The following is a 19513-nucleotide window of genomic DNA, read 5'->3' as shown; positions in this document are numbered from 1 at the left end:
GGAAGGAGCGCGGCCCGGCAACGGAAGGCGGGACGGGCGGAGCCCCGCCTTCTCGCGGAGATGTTGCGGACCGAGAAGGTGCTGCTGTTGCGGAGCCTGCAGGGCCGCTCCGTGCGGGTGGTGCGCGAGCACTACCTGCGGCCCGACGTGCCCTGCGGCAGCGCCCTCTGCCGGGCGGGCTGCCCCCGCGGTGCGTGAGAGCGGGGGCGGAGCCTCGGGAGGGGGCGAGGCCTTGGCTCGGGGACTGCGTGGTCGTGTGAACGCCGTTCGCGGCCTTCCCTGGAGTGGGCGGGGCTTCTGAACGCCAGGGTGGGGTGGAGGAGCCAGGGAGGGCTGTAGCGATGGGGTTTTCTGTGTGATCTCAGAATATTAGCTTCGTGGGGACAACGAGTTGTGTGAACGCGGCTGTTTGCGCGGAAGGTGGAAGAAAATCCGTGCTGGTGCTGAGAGCCCTTATTTCAGACCCAGGGAAGGCGCTTAATGCCCAGTTTCATTACTCCTCATTGAAGGGAAAGCGATCTTCGGGAGGAAAGTCAAAACGCATTAAAAAATAGGCTATTAATGCCCCTTCATTCCTAGAGTGAGCTGCATTTCAGCCCTTTTCTTCGGTTCCTGATGGTCATTCCTAAGCAATAAATTCGGCCCAAGAAAGCAATAGGAAAAAGTTATTCCAAGTTTTTGTTGCGAGTTTCGAGAGGAAGTAGCTCCATACCAAGCAGATGTAGCTGGAAGAAGGATCAGATTTAAAGCTTTGCTTTTTGCACAATTTAGAGGGCATGAAAGGCCTTACGGTGTTCTAGGTGTAACTCCATGTGTTCAATACCCCTAATCATTGCCCTACTATGGTCTTCCATTGGTCATTTTTAAAAAACCCAGAAGTCATTGCTAGTCATACTGTCTCCTGCTGTGTTCCCAAACTAGTCTGAGTTTACAAGTTTTTTTAAGTTAAAAACTGCATAATTTCCCTCTATTGTACACTTTTACTTCACCTTCTCTCCCTTCTTTGGCTGTTTTCTCTTATCTCGTATAAAGCTGTCAGGACTCCCTGCCTAAATTTTGTTTTCTGCTTCAGATGGGAAATTGCTCTCCGATGATGTCACTCACTATGTCGTGCCTGATTGGAAAGTGCTTCAAGATTACCTGGAGATTCTGGAATTCCCTGAGCTGAAGGGGCTGGTTTTCATGCAGACAGCCTGTCAAGCGATGCAGCAGCAAAGAGGCCGCAGGTATCCCGTTTTCTCCGGGAGGGTTTAGTTCACAAGCTAATGCAGTCCTAGGTTGCACCAACAGAGGCATAGCTTCAAGATCACATGAAGTGATAGCACTCTTTATGTTATTTATTTTATTTATCAAACTTCTTAACCGCCCATCTACGTTACGAAGGAGAGGTTTGGCACAGCAGTGAGGGTGGTCACCGTAATACAAAAAAAGATGTTGAGACCCTAGAAAGGATGCAGAGAAGACCAACAAAGATAACAAGGGGTCTGGAGGCTAAACCATAAACCGTTTGGTTTGGATTTAAATTGATTTCATTTCATTTATATGACTGCCCGTTGCAACTACAGGTAGTCCTCGACTTAACAACCATAACTGAGCCCCAAATTTCTGTGGCTGAAGTGAGTTTTGGCCCGATTTAAAGCTTTCTTGGCACGATTGTTAAGTGAATCACTGCAATTAAGTTAGTAACACAGTTGTTCAGTGAATCTGGCTTCCCCGTGGATTTTGCTTTCAGAAGGTCACCAAAGGTGATCACATAACCCTGGGACACGGCAACCATCATAAATATGAGCCAGTTGCCAAGTATCTGAATTTTGATCACGTGGCCACAGGGATGCTGCAGTGGCCATAAGTGTGAAAAATGGTTGTAAGTGACTTTTTTCAGGGCCATTATAACTTCGATTGGTCACTGAATGAACTGTTTTAAGTTGAGGACTGTCTGTACATGACTCTGAGTGGCTCAATAGCAGACTTGAGCAAACGCTTCTAAAACGTGCCCAGCTGCAGCCTCGGCTGGCAGGAGCAGCCCTTCCATTGACCGCACAGACTGGCAGACAGACGAAGGCCCTGGCATTCCGATTGGCAGGCAAAGCGAGGCAGCGAAGGGATGCCCAGGCAAGGACAGGAGGGGTGGCTGGTGAAATGGCCACTAGGACAGCACCTGGCCAGCCACCTGTTCCTCACTGAAGCGGTTGATGCCCTCTGATAAATCAGTGCCACAAGATGAAAGGCAGATATAAAACAGAGCACAGAAGCACAGTCAAGCAACATTGTCACCTTGCATAATTCCTTTTGATATAGCTGTTCCATAATTCCAAGGTACTACGTTGTTTCTAAAAAAACAAACCTTTGCCACTGCTGTTCTTAGCGTAGTTTAACATAACATATTATCTGAAGGTCCGTATATATCCAGAGCTCCTGGCAGCAGAAGAACCGTTGGTGGCTGCAAATGATTTGAGCAGGAAGTTCTAAATATGAGGAATGGCTGTTTCGGGTCTTAAATAATAAAGTTGTTCTTCCTCAAACCGTGTCTTGTCTTGTACTTCTTCTACAGGCAGTATAATAAACTGCGGAATTTAGTGAGGGATGCCCGTCGTGATTGCATTATATTTTTTAATGAATTCCAGCTGCTTTCTTATTTGCCACGAGAGCGGGGAGAATTGCTGGAGAAATGGCAAACGAGGTACGTGCTCCACATAACAAAGTCCTGAGCCGTGCAACTTTTCTTGAGCGATGGCACGCTCATAGTCATGAGCCTGGCCCAGACCTGGCCTGTGTGTGTGTGTGTGTATGTGTGTGTGTGTGTGAGAGAGAGATCATTGTCTTATACCTGTAGTCCTTGACTTACGACCACAATTGAGCCCGGAATTTATGTCATTTGAACAAAGCAGAGAACTGCCTATGTGGATTCTGATTGGGGTGACACAGAAATAAGATCTGCATTTTCTCGCGTTTATGTGTTTTATTCTATTTTTAACATATGGTCTTACCACTGTTTAGTATTTTATATTCTGGATTCTGATAAGGCCTAATCAATGAAGTATTACAGTAAAGTGTTGTGGAAGGAACTCCCTTTAGTTTTCAGTGAACCCTTCAAGGACTGCATAGACTTAGATGGTTGTGGCACGTTCTCAAAAGGCAGACATTAAGTCATACAAATTGTGGGATCAGAGCAAAATGCTAAGTTGTAACATGACACCCATAGATAAACGTGAACGCTGATTCTCCTAGGAGTATTTACAACGCCGCTGTGTGGTATTATAATCACTTTTCGGGCCAGATGCCCATTGTCATGGTAACCGAGGACGAAGAAGCCATACAACTGTTTGGCAGTGAAACGGAAGGCGTCTTTGTGATCTCATTCAAGGTAATGCTTTTGTGCTGTTCTTTAAGTAGTTCACTTAATTACTTTGGGACTAATTAGGACCTGGATTCAAAGTTCTGATGGCTGCCCCCCGCCAACCCGACTGAACTTCAGGTGCTCAGCATCACAGACACATTCAATGCCGCTCAAAGCATCCTGGCACCAACCTTTTTTTTTTTTTTTTTTTTGTCTGTACACCCAGAATTACTTGGACAACTTCTGGCCCGATTTAAAAGCCACTCACGAGCTTTTAGATTCCATACTCCAGTCACGGCGTGAACGGGAGAACGAAAGCCACGAAAACAGTGGGAAGGAATACCCCGAGCATCTCCCGACAGAAGCCCTGGAAGCTGGAATCAAATCAGGACTCTACATCCAGGTAACATTTACAATGCATGCACAGAAAACTGAAATAACAGAGAGGAAATTACCTATTTCTGACTCACGGCCAGAAGAGGCTTGACACAGAGCCTTTTAGCGGGAGCTTACTTTAAACTTCCCAGCATCTTTCTTTAAAATTTGTAGACCAGATCTGGCAATCTGGCCAGGTAGGTTGATTTTCCTAGAGTCAGCTACAAATACCCAGAGACCTATACAGAATAATAAGCCATCCAGGTTGTTTTTTTTTCTGGAAATAATGGTGGAAATGAAGAAGGTTGAAGATGTCAAAATGGGTATGGGAAAGCCCTAAAAACAGGAGCACTTGATATATGTTTAATCTCTTGCTCTTTTCTCTCGATAATATAACATGGTGATTGTGGGCAAAAAAGGCCCAGATTCTTGCTGCTGTGTCTAATAGAATAACAGAATTGGACGAAAAACCAAAATCCACAAAACAAAGATCTGGAGTGTTTAGCAGCGATTTATTTTAGATAACTTGAAAGTGGCCTGACAACTAGTAATAAAAAATAACCGTTTATGACTCTTAAAATGACACAGCGAAGCAACTGTAATAAAAGGAGCACAGCTGGCCAGATAAAATGAATAATCTATGGATTAACTGATAGTATTTGTTTGCCACCAGTGAGTCTTCAAAAATGGGGAAAAGCTAGTAGGAAGGAGACCAATTAGATTTATTCAGCCACAACGCGGATATCAGCAGCAAGAGCCAGCGTGGTGCACTGCTTAAGGTTGAATTAAGAGCAGCAGAAGTTCATGTCCAGATCTTTTCTCGCTATGAAAACTCAGTGACTTTCAGTGTCGGTCTGTGTCGTCCAGCCTACACACAGGGTTGTAGTTGCAGGGAAAATCAGAGGCACAGGTTCAACTAGAAAACCTCCAAGGTCCCTTCTAACTCTGTTATTCCGTTACTTTATTCATTTTTGTAGGGGATCTTGAATGTGAATAAGCACAGAGCCCAAGTAGAGGCATTCATGAGATTTCAAGGCGCTAGCAACAAAGACAAAGGTGAGGACAAATTAAGTATATTCAGTTTGGCTCTTATGCCAAGTCTTATTTTTCATTCCTTATGCAGGCTAATTTTATTTATTTTATTTTATTTTATTTATTATTTTATTTTATATTCATTATTTTATTTTATTATTTTTAATTATTTTTTTATTTAATTCCTCAGTCAATGGCCTAACTAGGCTGCCTGAAATGAAAGGCTGGTTTCATGGGTAGAATCTGATTCTGACGATGCTCCTTCTACATTTTTCTGACCTTTGTCAGTCTGTTTTCTAGCAGATGTTATGGTGGGATCAGTTGAATCTCAGGATCATTTTGGGAATAGGTTCCCCAATCTGTTGAGGATACTTGAACAGGAAGGGATTGGATTGGGATAAAAATTATAAATAATATCCTGCAATGTTGGGCAGCTTTTTTTAAAAAGAAACCACAAGCCAAGTGTATCGTATCTTAACAGTTACCATGTTAAAATGAAATCTTTTTTGCATATTTAACTTTTTTCATTATTAATGTGCAGCTTTAATAAATTATTCCTTATTTAATGGATCATCTCTTATCCATGAATTAGCAAACTGAAGCAGATTGAAAATCTGTTTTTTTTTTTCCTCCTCTGCAATGCCAGAGATATTAGATCTCTTGATCCATTTTCTTCTTCCTTGATACCCAGATCTCAAGACGGATGTTCTCATTTACGGCACAAAAGCCCGGAATAGGGCAATCCACGGGGATGTGGTGGCAGTGGAACTGTTACCCCAAAGGGAATGGAAAGGACGGACAGCGGCCCTCGGAGAGAACGAGAGCGAAGAGAAAGCTTCTGGGGAGGTTTACTGTGAACCCATGCCCACAGGTAGGAGGCAGGAAGCAAGACCTGTTTAGACTGGATTTGCATTTGATTGGCTGCAAGCCTCAGTTATACTCCTGTTGTGCTGTCAAATGTAACCCAGGTCTTCAGAGAGACGATATTGAGGTGTATAAGACTGGGGTTGGCTACGGTATGGTGCTTAATTATGTAAGGTGTGCACTCTGAACTCGTCCGACTGTAAGTCTTGGAGCTCCTCAGAGTCTTCCTGTGACTCTGATTTCACTCCAGGCCCCTCCTCCTCCTCCGATTCCTCAGACTCAGCTGCCGGATCCACTGGCTGGCGAGGAATCACAACACTTCCCGACACAAGATTTCCCATTCAGTAGATGATGCCTCCTTCAAATGATACTCTTCTGCAGCTCCTTTCTGCCAGCCATGTACAATTGGCGTCGGCTTTCCTTCTAGGCAAAGTGGTGGGCATCCTGCAGAAGAACTGGCGTGAGTACGTGGTCACTTTCCCATCCAGGGAAGAAAATCACTCGCACGGCAAAAACGCGCAGAAGGTTCTGGTGACCCCTTGGGATTACAGGATTCCAAAGATCCGCATAAGCACTCAGCAAGCCGAGGCCTTGCAGGTGAGCCGTTATTTGGCATTCAAAGTTCCCTCAGCATCCTGTGTGTCTGTGCAAATGTATTTTCTGCTGTTCTGACCCATCCAATGTGGTTTCGCATCAGGATTTCCGGGTTGTCGTACGTATCGACTCTTGGGAATCATCCTCGCTATACCCCAATGGACATTTTGTGCGGGTTGTCGGCCGCATAGGAGATCTCGAAGGAGAAATACAAACCATTCTGGTGGAGAATACCATTTCAGTTAGTCCTTTCTCCGAAGCACAGGTAAGATTTTCTTGTTCTTGTTTTGCTTTGGCATTCTTTATTACATTTAAATTTATTTATTAAATTGAACATTGAATTAACAAATACTAGGGGCTGTGCACAGGTAGTCTTCAATTTACAGCCGTTCATTTAATGACTGTTCAAAGTTAAAAACAGAACTGAAAAAAAAGAGACGGTTGTTGAATTCTATTCACCATTAGACTACTTAGTATAATTAGGCGTCTGTCAGAGAAAACCTAAACGAAGGTTGACTTTCAGAATGTGGTTGCTCATTGTCTCACTGTTTATTTCTCTAGATGTGTGAGATGCCCACTCTCCTTCCAGAAAAGCCGTGGGAAGTCACTCCAGAAGAGCAGCAAAAGCGCCTTGATCTGAGAGAGACCCATTTGGTCTTCAGCATTGACCCCAAAGACTGTGAAGATGTGGATGATGCCCTCTCCATCCGGCTCCTCCCCAATGGCAACCTGGAACTGGGTGTCCACATTGCCGATGTAACTCATTTTGTGGCAGCCAATTCTTACACCGATATGGAGGCCAAAGCAAGGTAGGCTTGTTTCTGTGTAGCAGCAAGGAAAATCTGCCAAGAGTAATTGGAAGAATTCATACAGAGAATATCGTGCTTAAGCCCTGGATACTGTAACGTGGGGAAGACAAAGAGGACCTGAGGGCTTAACCCAGGGGTAGGCAACCTCGGCTCTTTTATGACTCGTGGACTTGTGGATTTCAACTCCCAGAATTCCTGAGTCATAAAAGAGCCGAGGTTGCCTACCCCTGGCTTAACCACAACAGTAAACTGACTCAACAAAGATTAACGTTTTATCATTCATCCAAATGCTAATTAAATAAAACCTACACCTGTTAATCTATATAAATCATTTTATATTCAATAACAACAAAATCTGAATACCTCTGAATGTGTTACCTGGAGATGGTCAGGCAATTGCCAGGAGTCAAGACTGACTGGAAGGCTTAAAAAGATCATGATGCTAGAAGGTGTATCTAACTTTTTTAAGCTTCAAAATATATAGTAAGAGAAAAATTACTGAGTACTTTTTCTCCCGATTTCTTAAGGGCTACTACTTACTACTTAGCCGATCGTCGTTATGACATGTTGCCTGCCATCCTGAGTGCCAATTTATGCTCTCTTCTTGGGAATATGGACAGGTGAGTTTTAAGCCTTATTAGCACCTTGCATTGCAGAAGTTAAGCCAGCCCCCCCCCCCAGCCTTTTCATTACTCTAACTCTGTGGGAACTATGACTCCAAATATAAAAACTTGCAGTCTTTTAACTAAGAAAATACAAGGTATTTCTTGCTGAGTGAATGACTGGGTCCACCCAGTGCAGTAAAAGTTGGTTTTCCAGTACTGTTTGAAAAAACGATTTGGTTGGATTCACATTTCATATTATTAGGTCCAAGCCTGTTAGCCTTGCTAGTACTGAAAAAAGCATTACCAGGAATACGAGCTCTGTCTTCATTATAGGGTTACAGTAGCAGAACTTTGCAAACTGAAAGTCACTGTATTTTTCCTAGGAAGAGATTGCACAACCATTTCTCTGAAATGGTATAGGCCAGGGTCTCCTGCCTGAGCAGGTGGTTGGACTAGACAACCTCTAAGGTTCCTTTTAACTCTGTTATTCAATTCTGTTAAGAGCTGTGGTGGCGCAGCAGGTTAGAATGCAGTACTGCAGGCTACTTCTCCTGACTGCCAACAGTTCGGCAGTTCGATCCTGACCCGCTCAAGGTTGACCCAGCCTTCCTTTCTTCTGAGGTCGGTAAAATGAAGATCCAGATTGTTGGGGGGCAATAGGCTGACTCTATAAACTGCTTAGAGAGTATTTGTTATAAATAAGACGAAATAGCAAGCATAGAAAAACAGTGTCCTTAAATCTAAGCAAAGATTCTTCACTAAGTAGAAGAATCTTCACTGTGCCTCCCAAGAGATATCTAGCTGTCAGATCGTTTTTCTTTTTGTGCTCATCCCCGTTCAAAATTCCATCCTTCCACCAAACTAGGACTTGGAAGCTTGGAGTGGTTGCTTTAAACGGCATAGGCTACTTGTAAACTTTTTTCTGCATTATTATTATTGTACAAAACATTGCTTGTAAGCGTATTCATCAGCAATGGTTTGAATATTCGTTTTCAGGTATGCCGTGAGCGTTATCTGGGAGCTGGACAAGACTTCTTATGAAATAAAGAGAGTCCGGTACAAGAGAACCATCATTCGCTCTTCTTACAAACTCTTTTACGAGGCTGCCCAGGCTTTGCTAGAGGGAGACCTGACTGCTGCTGCTGAAATCCCAGAGCTTAAAAGCATGGAGGAAAATGCACGGAAACAGAAGTTAGAGGAACTGATATGGGCCATCGGAAAGTTAACGGACGTTGCCCGTCATCTCCGAGCCAAACGCAGCAGCTATGGAGCCCTGGAGCTGGAAGGGATTGAAATCAGGGTTCAGCTGGATGACAAGAAGAACATCAATGACCTTATCCCCCGCCAGCCACTGGAAGTCCATGAGACGATAGCCGAGTGCATGATCCTGGCAAACCACTGGGTGGCCAAGAAGATTTGGCAGGTGTTCCCCAACCAGGCGCTTCTTCGTCAGCATCCGCCACCCCGGCAGGAATTTTTTTCCGAGGTCCGAGAATGTGCCAGTGCAAAAGACTTTTCGATTGACACGTGGTATGTAGATTGATTTTTTATTTATTTAGCCAATGGCATATTATACACATTAACATTTCAACTAGATTAATAGAACTTAATACAATATATATGTCAAAAAGAGCTAGGTTCAGTTATTAATGTCTAGGCCAGGGGTAGGCAACCTTGGCTCTTTTATGACTCGTGGACTTCAACTCCCCAGAATTCCTGAACCAGCATGGCTCAGCTTGGAAACCCCTCCCTGGCTGGCTCAGGAATTCTGGGAGTTGAAGTCCACAGGTCATAAAGGGGCCCTAGTTACCCATCCCTGCTATATGGCATGGGGCAATTCAGAGATGTAATTATAGTTTTTCACGTTGACAGGTCTAACAAGGCATTAGCTGACTCTCTGGACAGAGCAGTTGACCCTTCTGACCCCCTGGTAAACCAACTGTTGAGGTCTATGGTCACTCAAGCCATGTCCAACGCGGTATATTTTTCAACTGGATCATGTCCTGAAGAAGACTTCTTTCATTACGGTATTTGCTGTAATACGGGTGACGTATCTGTTTCTTACTTCTGCACATGGTCTTGTGGACTTTGGGCTTACTAGTTTCTTTCCATCTTAGGTCTTGCCCTAGATAAATACACCCACTTCACGTCACCCATTAGGAGATACGCTGATATAATTGTCCATAGACTCCTGTTAGCAGCCACCTCAATGGAAGAAGAACTCGGTATAAAAGACTGCTTGCTTGGCAATAAAGAACTTGAAGAGCTGTGCAGACATATCAACAACAGGAACCGGGTAAGACTGCAGACCAGTGTCCTTTTGTAGTAATTTATCCATGCTTTAACAGAGAGAAGCATATCTGAGGTTTGAAAACTTCTTCGCTATAGCAATTCTGGAAATGTTCCAACATGCAGACGGGCATGTGTCAGTGTTGACTCCTGCCTGGACAAGTGCAGCAGATTTCTTGGCAAGTATTTAAGGAGTTGCTTAAAGTCACCCAGCTGGCTTTGTGTCCAAGACGGGACTAGAACTCATGGTCTCCAATTTCTAGCCTGCTGCTTTAACCACTACACCAAACTGGCTCTATTTTTTTTCTTTTTAATAGCCATGGTGTGTTTTCTATTTAAAGTTACTGATTAGCTTGTTGGAATGGAGCAGACCAGCAGTTAGATACTGATGCCAAAGGAACAAGATCCAAAGAAATGTCAGGCAACATTAGAGGTCCTAGATTTGACAATATCTGAGAGTGTGATTCTAAAATGTTTGGAGAAGGAACTCTCTGGCTAATTGCAGTTGCTTTCTTTGAAAAGGCCGCCCAGCATGCTCAGAAGCAGTCAACGGGGCTCTTCCAGTGCATGTATTTCAGCGACAAAAGTCCCGCGAGGGAAGAGCAGTGCTCAGCGGATGGAGTGATCTATTCAATTCGAACCAACGGGGTGCTCGTCTTTGTGCCAAGGTGAGACATCTTGAAGATGGGTAAGGAAAGGCCGTGGATGTGACAATGCCCTGGGAAGCAAGGGCAGAAATCTCAAGAAAGAAATTGTCCTGAATTCACTACAGTGAAAAAGAAACGTTTTGTTAAGGGAATGTCAAAAGATGAGGCAGCTAAACTTAGAAACTTGGGAAAAGGCTCCATGGAGATCCCACGATTAGCTAGCAAATCTTTGCACACAGCGACTGGTAACAGTGTCTGTGCCAAACACAGCAAAAGATGCCGTGGTTTAGACCTCAGTCCATGTAACGGCATGTGAGAATGATCTTGGAAGAACTGCAGCCCTAGACAGTATCAAGCAAAAGGCATCTCGGCCCACAGAAGGAACAGAGGTGTGGGAAGGGTCTTAGAAGGGACCCTCCAGTTCTATGGAAAGTCAAAGCAGGGGAAGGGAGAAGGTGCAACTGGATTTCCTTGTTTTTTTCCTTGAAAATGTTTTACTTCTAATCCAAGAACTGAAAACTGAAGAAGCTTCTTGGATGAGAAGCAAAACGTTTTCCAGGAAAAAACCCAGTCCAGTTGCCTTTTGGAAAAAGCACCTTTAATACTCATGGTTTATACTTCTTGTCTGGACCTTCTCAAAGGGCTGACATGTATCTCTAGAACAGGTTCTCCACAGCTGCTCCTTTGTGCATGCTCTGAGGAGTCTCTGATATGGGGTGTGTTTTCCTCCCCCAAATAAGGTATCTGGGATATGATCTTCAGGATGCCAATACAGAGTGTTCTTTTCTTCAGCAGCCAATCTAGGCTTCTGTTCCTTTAACTTATGGCCCATGACTTCTATATGATGCATCAGCATCCTAGCTATTAAAAATAAAGGTATAAAGGATCTTGCTTAAGTGTCAACCAGGCCCTTTCTCTTCCAGGTACGGTATTAAAGGGGCTGCCTATCTGAGGAACAAGGAAGGGTTGGTCATCTCCTACCCAACAGGTGGGGATTGTAAATGGCAACCTGGTTCTCTGCAGCGCTTCCCCACCAAAATTATTGCCAGTCCCACAGCTGGAGAGCCTGTGACTCTGAACCTCTTTGATCATGTGACTGTAAGTAATAAACCTTTACAACGGGGGTCCCCAGTCTGCAGCCCACCAGGAACCATGCCACACAAGCAACCAAAGCGCCATTCGCGCATACACGGGATCCAGGCAGCATGTGAAACCACACCCCTCGCCAGTCTGTGGAAAAACCTCCCTCCACAGAACCGATCCCTGGGGTCCCAAAAGGTTTGGGGCCGCTGCTTTACGACATGCCCCGTCAGTTTATTTAGAGGAGCAAGAATATCAGCTGCCATCTTATGCCTGCTTGTGCTTCGCTACTATTCAGGAACTGACTGCCATGAACTCTGGGGAGGAGGGAAATGTAATGGGGAAAGCTTGGGGGAAATTGGAAGTAAGTTCTGTATCTCCTTGAGATGCTGCTTCAAGGTCACCTGGTATACCAGCTGCATACCAAAGTGTGCCTGGACTGTCCATTGTGAAAACATCTTGCCTGAACCTCATTGGTAGCCCAGGGGTGGGTGATGGGAGGTAGCTAAGGGGGGGAGAGTTGAACTTAGAGATTTTGGCACACAATTCTCAGTTCTGGCTTTGCATTATTGCAATATGCTTGACTTCTCAATAAACTATACCTTTCTCAGCAAAATGGGCCAAGGATGTTTTCTGTTTAGGAGTTTATGCTATGCCAGGTCCAACAAAGAGATTTATTCCAAGTTGGTTTTGCCCAGGTGAAAATCTCCATACAGACATTTCGCTGCCATGCAGATAGGATCCAACTTCAGATCACAAGCTGCAAACCATACAAGATCTCAGAAATGGAACTGTCTCAGAGGTCCCAGATGTCTAAAACAGATTTAATAAGGGAAGTCACAAAGACTGCGGAGGAAACTCAACTTGCACAGAATTTGGCCAAAGAAAACCAGGCAAAAGAAGAATTTGATGAAGAGTATCGGCAGACCCAGTGTAGGAGCTTGTATCATTTGCTAGAAGAAATCAAGGATTTGTCTCTCTTGGATGTATCTGTGAACCGTGGAGCGTGAGATCTCATTTCACACGGCTTCCATCCCAACCTCTTTTGTTAGCTTCCTTTTTTAAAAAGTTGTAAATTTATTATTACAATGTTGCTTGTCTTTAAAAAATGGAAATTCTATTTTAAGATTGCATTCTTAAATCCACGTATAGCAACTATTGGTAATGGAAGATATACTTTTGTTTTTTATAAATTAAATACAGAGAAGTGTAAATAGCTCTTAAGCATCTCAGGGAGTAAATGATGATGTGGCAGCTTAGTTCTTTAAAATAGTCCTGCTTGGTAATTTTGACTGTGTAAAAAATTACAGTAAGTTAGCTGCTGAAAATTGGACATGATTGAAGAGGAGGGGGGGGAAAAGGCCTAAGTATTAGTTGTGACCTTGATGAAATGGGATCTCGAGATTTTCCAAATCATCTCTTGCTTCTTTTAGTAAACAAAAATTTTAGTTCACTATTTCTGCATACCTTTCACTCCATGCCTTTAGATCCAGAGGTCTGGATAGCCATTTTCTTCATGCAGAAGGCAATCATAGCATTTAACCAGCAACTGCAGCATTAGTGGATTTTTTTTCCCAGGTTGAAGCCTATATATTAGTTCTAGTTTCCAAGATTTATTATTTTCATTACTGGTATAAAATAGAGGCAATTACAAATGTTTCACAATGGGAAAGTTATAAAAGATTTAAATTGTAGAAATATAGCATCATTTGACTTTTATGTGTCATTTTCATTAACATTTGCTGTAGAAATGTTGCTTTAAAGCTTAAAATGTTCTTCCACTGAAATAGAAACAGTTCTTTAAAACATTGGCATAATAGAACACACTGAAAATTGTAACAGCTGCCAAATTAACCAGCCTCAACTTCTAAAGTTGCAATAAAAACTAAACTGTGCCATACCTATTCCACACAACTAAAAAGGCATTGATCTATACTACTTGCATGTTCTCGGTGGCTTGAAAAGGGACACCAGCTTTGTCTATGCAGATATCATCCTTTTCCTGAGCTGTAATGGTGCCATATTCTTCATTTGTAGGCAACTCTAAAGGAAACAAAAAGTTGGCTTTAAAAATAATCACTATTTATGCATTAACTCTTTTCCTCTAACATAATTACCATGGCACAGTTTTCCAGCTAGTCAATTGCTTCATGAGTTTTATGAAGTGAGAAAAAATCTCTTTAGTTGAAAATGGGAAATAATTATCACTAAGGGATCAAATACTTACAGAAAATACTTGACTTTTTTTTAAAAAAAAAATCCAAATGTACATACTGATAAGCACATACTGATTATTACAGATTTCCGTGGAAGACTATAACCAAGTCCAATAATGACCTATAGTGACATGAATCTTAAGTCTGCCAACAATGTGGATTAAGCAGCCTGTAATTTTTCACTACCGTCGTTGCTCTCAAATGTAAACAGAGATCAGGTTCCCTTTTTCAAAAATCAAATCAAGAAGCATCAACTTCCAACCGCAGCTTGAATCGTGAGTTCTAGCAACACAAATAGGAACATTCCCTCCAGCCATCGCTTCATCAAAGTTCTACTTCCAGCATTATTTAAAACGAGACTCTTCGGCCTTTGGAAAAGCAGCTTTTGAGGGATGGAAAGAGGAACCTCTCTAGGTTTAAAAGATTTAAAATTGTGACTTTGAGCAGGCATCTGAGAATTGTAGTATCCTCAAATGCCTTGGTGTTTCACAATTTATACATAGACCTCACCGTCGTTCTGAGATTGACTGAGCTGGTTTTTTGCTTGTCTTCTTTCCAGGGCTCTTTGTCTGTTCCATTCGATTCTCTGCTGTTGCTCCTCAGTCAGGGCAGGACTTAAAGATGGAGAACCAGACTTATTTTGTGTATTCTGCGTTTCGGGAAGGAAAACGGATTCCTCAGCGGCTGGGCTTAGTCTGTGGTTCTCATCTTCACCTGTTTTAGATGGAAGAGTATCACTATTAATCAGTTATCAGCAAGGTCAGTGTTTCTCAACCTCAGCGTTAAGCTGTGTGGAATTCTGGGAGTTGAAGTCCACACAGTTTAAAGCTGCTGAGGTTGAGAATCACTGAGGTAGGCAACCTCTACAGTGAATAGAGTAGAGTAGAGTAGAGTAGAGTAGAGTAGAGTAGAGTAGAGTAGAGTAGAATAGAATAGAATAGAATAGAATAGAATAGAATAGAATAGAATAGAATAGAATAGAATAGAATAGAATAGAATAGAATAGGAAGGGACCTTGGAGGTCTTCTAGTCCAGCCCCCTGCTCAAGCAGGAGAACCTATACCATCTCAGGTGATTGTCCGGTCTCTAAACTGGATTGCTTCAAAAAAAAAAAAGCACTCCAGGGATTACTTCACCCTTCTTGTCACACCTTATCGCTAGAAATACCCAAATCAATATGCCTTCTTTTCAGGAAATGTTTATTTTTATTATTATTTGATCTTCATGGCTGCATCTCATCTAAGCAACTTTGGATGGCTGCACAATAAAGGAACCTAGTTGTAAAACCTACTTTTGTGGCCAGTGATATTTATATAATTTTTGGAATTCATACAGAAGCAACCGACCTATCGTTCTTCTTTCCTTGCAATCCAGTCCTTTCAAAAATGAATGTGTGGAGCCATCGCACAGAAATCTGACAACTAGACAGACACTGTCGGCAGGAACCATTTCATTCATGTCGGTGGCTACCTGGAGGATGTATTGCATTGCTTACAAATACAACCAATACTTATTGCAGCCACACGTTTGGTCTGAAATGTATTCTCTTTTTAGGCCAACTTCCCAAGTTGAATGGTACTGAATGAGGAGAATAAAATAACTCCTTTTAAGTCTGAAAGACAGTTTTCCGGGGCATTCAATTGTTTGGAAATTAGAAATCGAATTTCTTCCCAATTCCACAGCCTCAAAGATGAAGATAGTTCTGAGCTTCTTAACCAAATTTCAAAGAAGTTGCTTGGCAACAGAAATCTGTGATCATACGTCGAGGAGTACCTATGCTAAGTGCTTAACAGTTATGAGTTACTCAGTATAACTTCACCTTAATTTTAACTGGTCTATTAACTTCTAATAACTAAAAACTAAAAATCCTAGACCATTAGGATATTATTCTCAGTTGTGTTTACATTTGATCCATTAAAACAAAAAGAAATCCAGTGCAAATATTTTAAAGCCACACGTGCCTTCATTACTTCTGAAGTCTTCATTCAAAAGAGGCAGATCCAGTCGAATTTTCTTTAAGCAGACCTAGAGATGCAAAGGTAAAACTGTTTATCACAGGTGAAGAAGCGTCAGCTTTCCCTTAAATTTGATCACCCCAAACTAATCCAGTTCACTCTCACCTGAACAGGTTTTTTATTCCCTAAGCTCTCTATTTTGTCCACCACCTTTTCAAACTGAAGTTGAGGGAAGAGACGGTGAGCCCAATGTTCCATGTGCCTCATCAGCGTCTTCAGGTCAGCTTCCTAAATAAAGGACAATACATTTGACCAACACAGCCAGAGGAGACTGGAGGGGCCCCTCCCCTTTTAATGTCCCCAAAGGCCATGAAGTCCAGCCTCTTCCCCCAAGCTCGGATGGTCGGGAGGCTGATCTGGCATCTGGTGGGAAGGATTATTGGTTTTTATTCTTGTGCTTACTGGCTATTTGAGGGCCCTGAAATCATTAGATGAGCTACATGAAACTCATATAAGTTCTTTAAATAAATAATGAGACCTGTCCATCATTAGGGTTTATTTTGTTGTTTAAATCAAAGGATTTAAACAGCCCTCTACTGGGCCATGGAAAGGGGGGGAGCTCACACGCATCCCCACTTGCATGAACAGCAGGCAAGCATGTGTGTGCATGCCCAAATGTGCGAGCTGCTCACATAGAACCACCCCCTCCTCCCACCCCCACCGGTCCGTAAAGCTAGAAAGTTTGGGGAACTCCGGCATAGAGTCACATTCCCATGGATCACTTCAGAATTTCATCTGTTATAGAAGCCCTTCATGAGCAGTCTTTGGGGTTTATATTCCAACATAGCTGCATAATTGCAGCATAAAATTGTTCGCCACCCACAGTCATTCTGGGAGCAAGACGGGCAGTCTCTAAATTGTATATATAAATATATAAAATAAATAAATACTTTCCATCGTGCCCTCACATATAAACAGTCTGGGACTTTAGGCTCTTGATTCTGATCCCATTCTCAGCCGTTTCTTACCTCGTGACCTTTACCTTTGAATTTTACGTTGTCGAACAAATTGCACAAAGCTGGAAGTCCTCGCTCTGAAATTAATCTGCAAACATTAGAAGTGTCTCCAGTTACTTGGAAAAATCTTAAATAGATACTCCATCATCCAAGATCTTGAAAGAGAAAGCCAGCCCTTTATGAGTCTGAGTCCTTGTCCAGCCGACAGGCTTTGTTGCTCTGCTTAGATCAATTGACATGGTACAACTGAATGAGAGTGACAAATGTCACAGCTCTTTGGACTTATCTATAAAGACTACTAATCCTTGCTGTTCTGAGAAATAGATTAGTCAGTGGTATCTGAAAATAAATCCTCTCAGCCGGAAGGAATTTTGAGTAAATTCAGCTGGGGAATTCTGTCCGGAATGCTTTGAACTGTTTTCATTTTGGAGAGTTTACTTTTCCAGCCATTTAACCATCTCCCCACATGACCACTCTGGAGGTCCAGCAGGGTTCATAAAGAAACCGTCCATTTTGGAACACAGCATTCCCAAATCAACTCATTTTATATAAGAAGGGAAAGCAGCCTTGACTTTTTTTTTTTACAAATTAAAGGTAATCCTCTACTTATGACCACAATGGAGCCCAACGTTTCTGTTGCTAAGTGAGATAATTTTTTGTGAGTTTTGCCCCATTTTATGACCTTTCTTGCCACAGTTGTTAAATGAATCACTGCAGCTGATGGCGGTAGAATAGGAAGCAGCATCGGATCACAGGGAGAGAAGTAACCAAACTAAGTAGGAAGATACTAGGAAAGGGGGAAAAAAGGGAGGAAACTGAAACAGAAAGTTAGATAAAGAAGACAGAAACAATAAAGGAAAAGAAGAAACTGGGGCAAGGAGGAAAACGCCAGCAAACAAGAACGCAGCAAACGAACGGCTGCATGTGGAGTCAGAGGCAGCCGGTAGCAGAGAACAAGGGAGCCAGCTCAAGAGCACAGCTAAGCAGCTCAACGCTGGGAAAAAAAACACAAAAAAGGAAACCAAGACAGCGAACGGGAAGCGGAGCCCCCCCATCTGACAGAGTGACCATGCAGGATCATAAAGTGGACACTGGAGGGCTTCTAGGCCAAAGGAGGCCTACCTGAAAGGCATGGTGACCCAGCAACCCAACCCGGCACAACGAAGCGGAGACCGGCATAGCAAACTGGGCCACGCGACACACCAGCAGCTCGAACGCACACATACAGGGAGTAAAACATGACTACATACCTTTGAGCATCTAATTTAGGTATTGTTCTTTTAACAGCTCTTCTTGCAGTCACAGAAGAATTCTTGCTTTGTGGCAATTGATCTCCCTCTGGATCTGGTGAATAAAATAGAATTTAATTCTAAAACTAGGAATACAAATTGTACCTACTGGATTTTTGTCATGAATATTAGGAAATGCATCTAGCTAAAACGTATGTGCAAGCAAGAAGAGAAGGCCAAAGCTAACACGCTAGTCAATATTAAAAATAATGAGACAGCGTTAACAGGGTCAACCTAGGGCAGGTGGGCAGAGATGGTGTTGAAGTTACGGCTTGGCTTTAGCTCCCTCGGCTCAAAACGGGCAAGGTTGGTTCCTATAGCCACAACAGACAGAGGCATCTACTGCCTGAGTAAATATTAAAGAGAAGAGAGATCATTCTTGCCAACAAGAATATGTCCTATCAAGTCCATATAAGAAAAGGCTGTGAAAGCTGGACCTTAAAAGAAGTTAAATGAAGAAAAATGCCTTTGCAATATGGTGGAAAAAAATCATAAGACCTTGGACCCCTCAAAAACAATCAGACTGCTAAATGAAAGCAAAATAAAGGCACAGTTTATGTCAGACCTGTCCCAGTCTGACCCCTTAGAGAAGTAAACCTCGATTCCATTTTAAGCAAAAAGGCAATTTTACTAAGAAACGCTGATTGCTGAAGCAGAAGCTAAAATTCCTGCGCGCCAATAGAGCTAAAACCCCGGTTGCCCTGAGCCCTCCCCACCGTCTGTGCGTAGCCAATCCACTCCCAAGGAATATTGTAAGGCTTATTCACAAATAAATGCATAACATTTCAATTGTCAAGAGAATAATTACCTCCACTGAGTAAGGCATCTTCAGCTGACCCTGGAGAGCCTGGAGGTGGGAGAGGCTGAAAGGTCTCGTCCCGGCTGTGTTCATATTCAGGAAGACCAAAGAAATTGTTTTCAACAGGATCTATCATGTTGCCTCAAGGATGCTTAAAACAGGAAGATATCAACAAAAGGAGGAAGAGGAAATACAAAGATAAAGAGAATAAATTCTGAAGCGTTTGCAGAGCTACAGGACATCTCAATATTCAGCGATATATAGACCATTACACAGTAATCCTGCCTGCAAATCAAATTCTGCACAGATTAATAACACTTTTATTTGGAAGTGTTACAAAAGAAGCTGAGGCTGCCTTCGCAAATTGCACTAAAGCGGAGTTTATTTAACCCAACTTACTGGTTAATAAATTTATAACATTATGAAATAACTCCATTCTTCCTACCAAGCGAGTCGCCGCCGCCGCCGGCTGCACCGGACGCAGTTGGGCCCGCCTTCCGAGCTGGGCTTCCGCTTCCGGCGCTAAGCAAAAGGCGGGCGCGCGGCCCCCCGGCTAACAGCCAAGGGCAGCCAACCTTGGCTTTTATGACTCTGTGGACTTCAACT

At 43.0% G+C, this 19513-nt stretch overlaps 2 protein-coding genes and 1 non-coding gene across 6 annotated transcripts; 1 reads left to right on the top strand and 2 right to left on the bottom strand.

Moving 5' to 3' along the window:
* The first annotated feature begins 32 nt into the window (after positions 1-32).
* DIS3L (DIS3 like exosome 3'-5' exoribonuclease) lies at positions 33-13546 on the top strand. Of its 3 annotated transcripts, XM_039361998.1 has the most exons (17): positions 35-190; positions 1073-1226; positions 2552-2680; positions 3229-3364; positions 3564-3740; positions 4690-4768; positions 5436-5615; positions 6036-6205; positions 6306-6467; positions 6764-7011; positions 7539-7631; positions 8613-9146; positions 9489-9643; positions 9734-9912; positions 10428-10573; positions 11476-11650; positions 12331-13546. In XM_039361998.1, exons 1-17 carry the CDS (start codon positions 61-63, stop codon positions 12640-12642), a joined length of 3159 nt encoding a protein of 1052 aa, XP_039217932.1. In that variant the 5' UTR covers positions 35-60; the 3' UTR covers positions 12643-13546. The 3 variants fall into 3 exon arrangements, with proteins under 3 accessions (XP_039217931.1, XP_039217932.1, XP_039217933.1); XM_039361997.1 differs by lacking the exon at positions 12331-13546 and having other exon boundaries at positions 33-190; positions 11476-12248; XM_039361999.1 differs by lacking the exon at positions 11476-11650 and having other exon boundaries at positions 12331-12459.
* TIPIN (TIMELESS interacting protein) lies at positions 10500-19407 on the bottom strand. 2 transcript variants are annotated; one of them, XM_039362093.1, is made up of 9 exons: positions 19307-19407; positions 18917-19058; positions 18070-18163; positions 16832-16907; positions 15969-16091; positions 15810-15873; positions 14359-14562; positions 13576-13675; positions 10500-10671 (listed from the first exon to the last, which is right to left on the bottom strand). In XM_039362093.1, exons 2-9 carry the CDS (start codon positions 19041-19043, stop codon positions 10536-10538), a joined length of 924 nt encoding a protein of 307 aa, XP_039218027.1. In that variant the 5' UTR covers positions 19044-19058; positions 19307-19407; the 3' UTR covers positions 10500-10535. The 2 variants fall into 2 exon arrangements, with proteins under 2 accessions (XP_039218027.1, XP_039218028.1); XM_039362094.1 differs by lacking the exon at positions 10500-10671 and adding an exon at positions 12317-12445 and having other exon boundaries at positions 19307-19405.
* On the bottom strand, positions 15237-15371 carry LOC120316504. The gene has a single exon (XR_005558976.1).
* Positions 19408-19513: the final 106 nt, after the last annotated feature.

The sequence above is a fragment of the Crotalus tigris genome, unplaced genomic scaffold (genome assembly GCF_016545835.1).
Source record: "Crotalus tigris isolate CLP2741 ecotype Arizona unplaced genomic scaffold, ASM1654583v1 scf7180000019364.2947544272:3078424, whole genome shotgun sequence".
Taxonomy (NCBI): domain Eukaryota; kingdom Metazoa; phylum Chordata; class Lepidosauria; order Squamata; family Viperidae; genus Crotalus; species Crotalus tigris.
This window is presented reverse-complemented; position numbering and strand designations above follow the sequence as displayed.

Excerpts from the sequence above, each read along its gene's own strand:
- DIS3L (XM_039361997.1), top strand. The coding sequence starts at position 61 with ATGTTGCGGACCGAGAAGGTGCTGCTGTTGCGGAGCCTGCAGGGCCGC. Across the intron at positions 5,616-6,035 it reads CTGTGAACCCATGCCCACAG|GCAAAGTGGTGGGCATCCTG; the intron begins GTAGGAGGCAGG and ends CTTTCCTTCTAG. Across the intron at positions 7,012-7,538 it reads GATATGGAGGCCAAAGCAAG|GGCTACTACTTACTACTTAG; the intron begins GTAGGCTTGTTT and ends CGATTTCTTAAG.
- TIPIN (XM_039362093.1), bottom strand. The coding sequence starts at position 19,043 with ATGATAGATCCTGTTGAAAACAATTTCTTTGGTCTTCCTGAATATGAA. Across the intron at positions 16,908-18,069 it reads CCTAAATTAGATGCTCAAAG|ATTAATTTCAGAGCGAGGAC; the intron begins GTATGTAGTCAT and ends TAATGTTTGCAG. Across the intron at positions 13,676-14,358 it reads CAGTCAATCTCAGAACGACG|AGTTGCCTACAAATGAAGAA; the intron begins GTGAGGTCTATG and ends TGTTTCCTTTAG.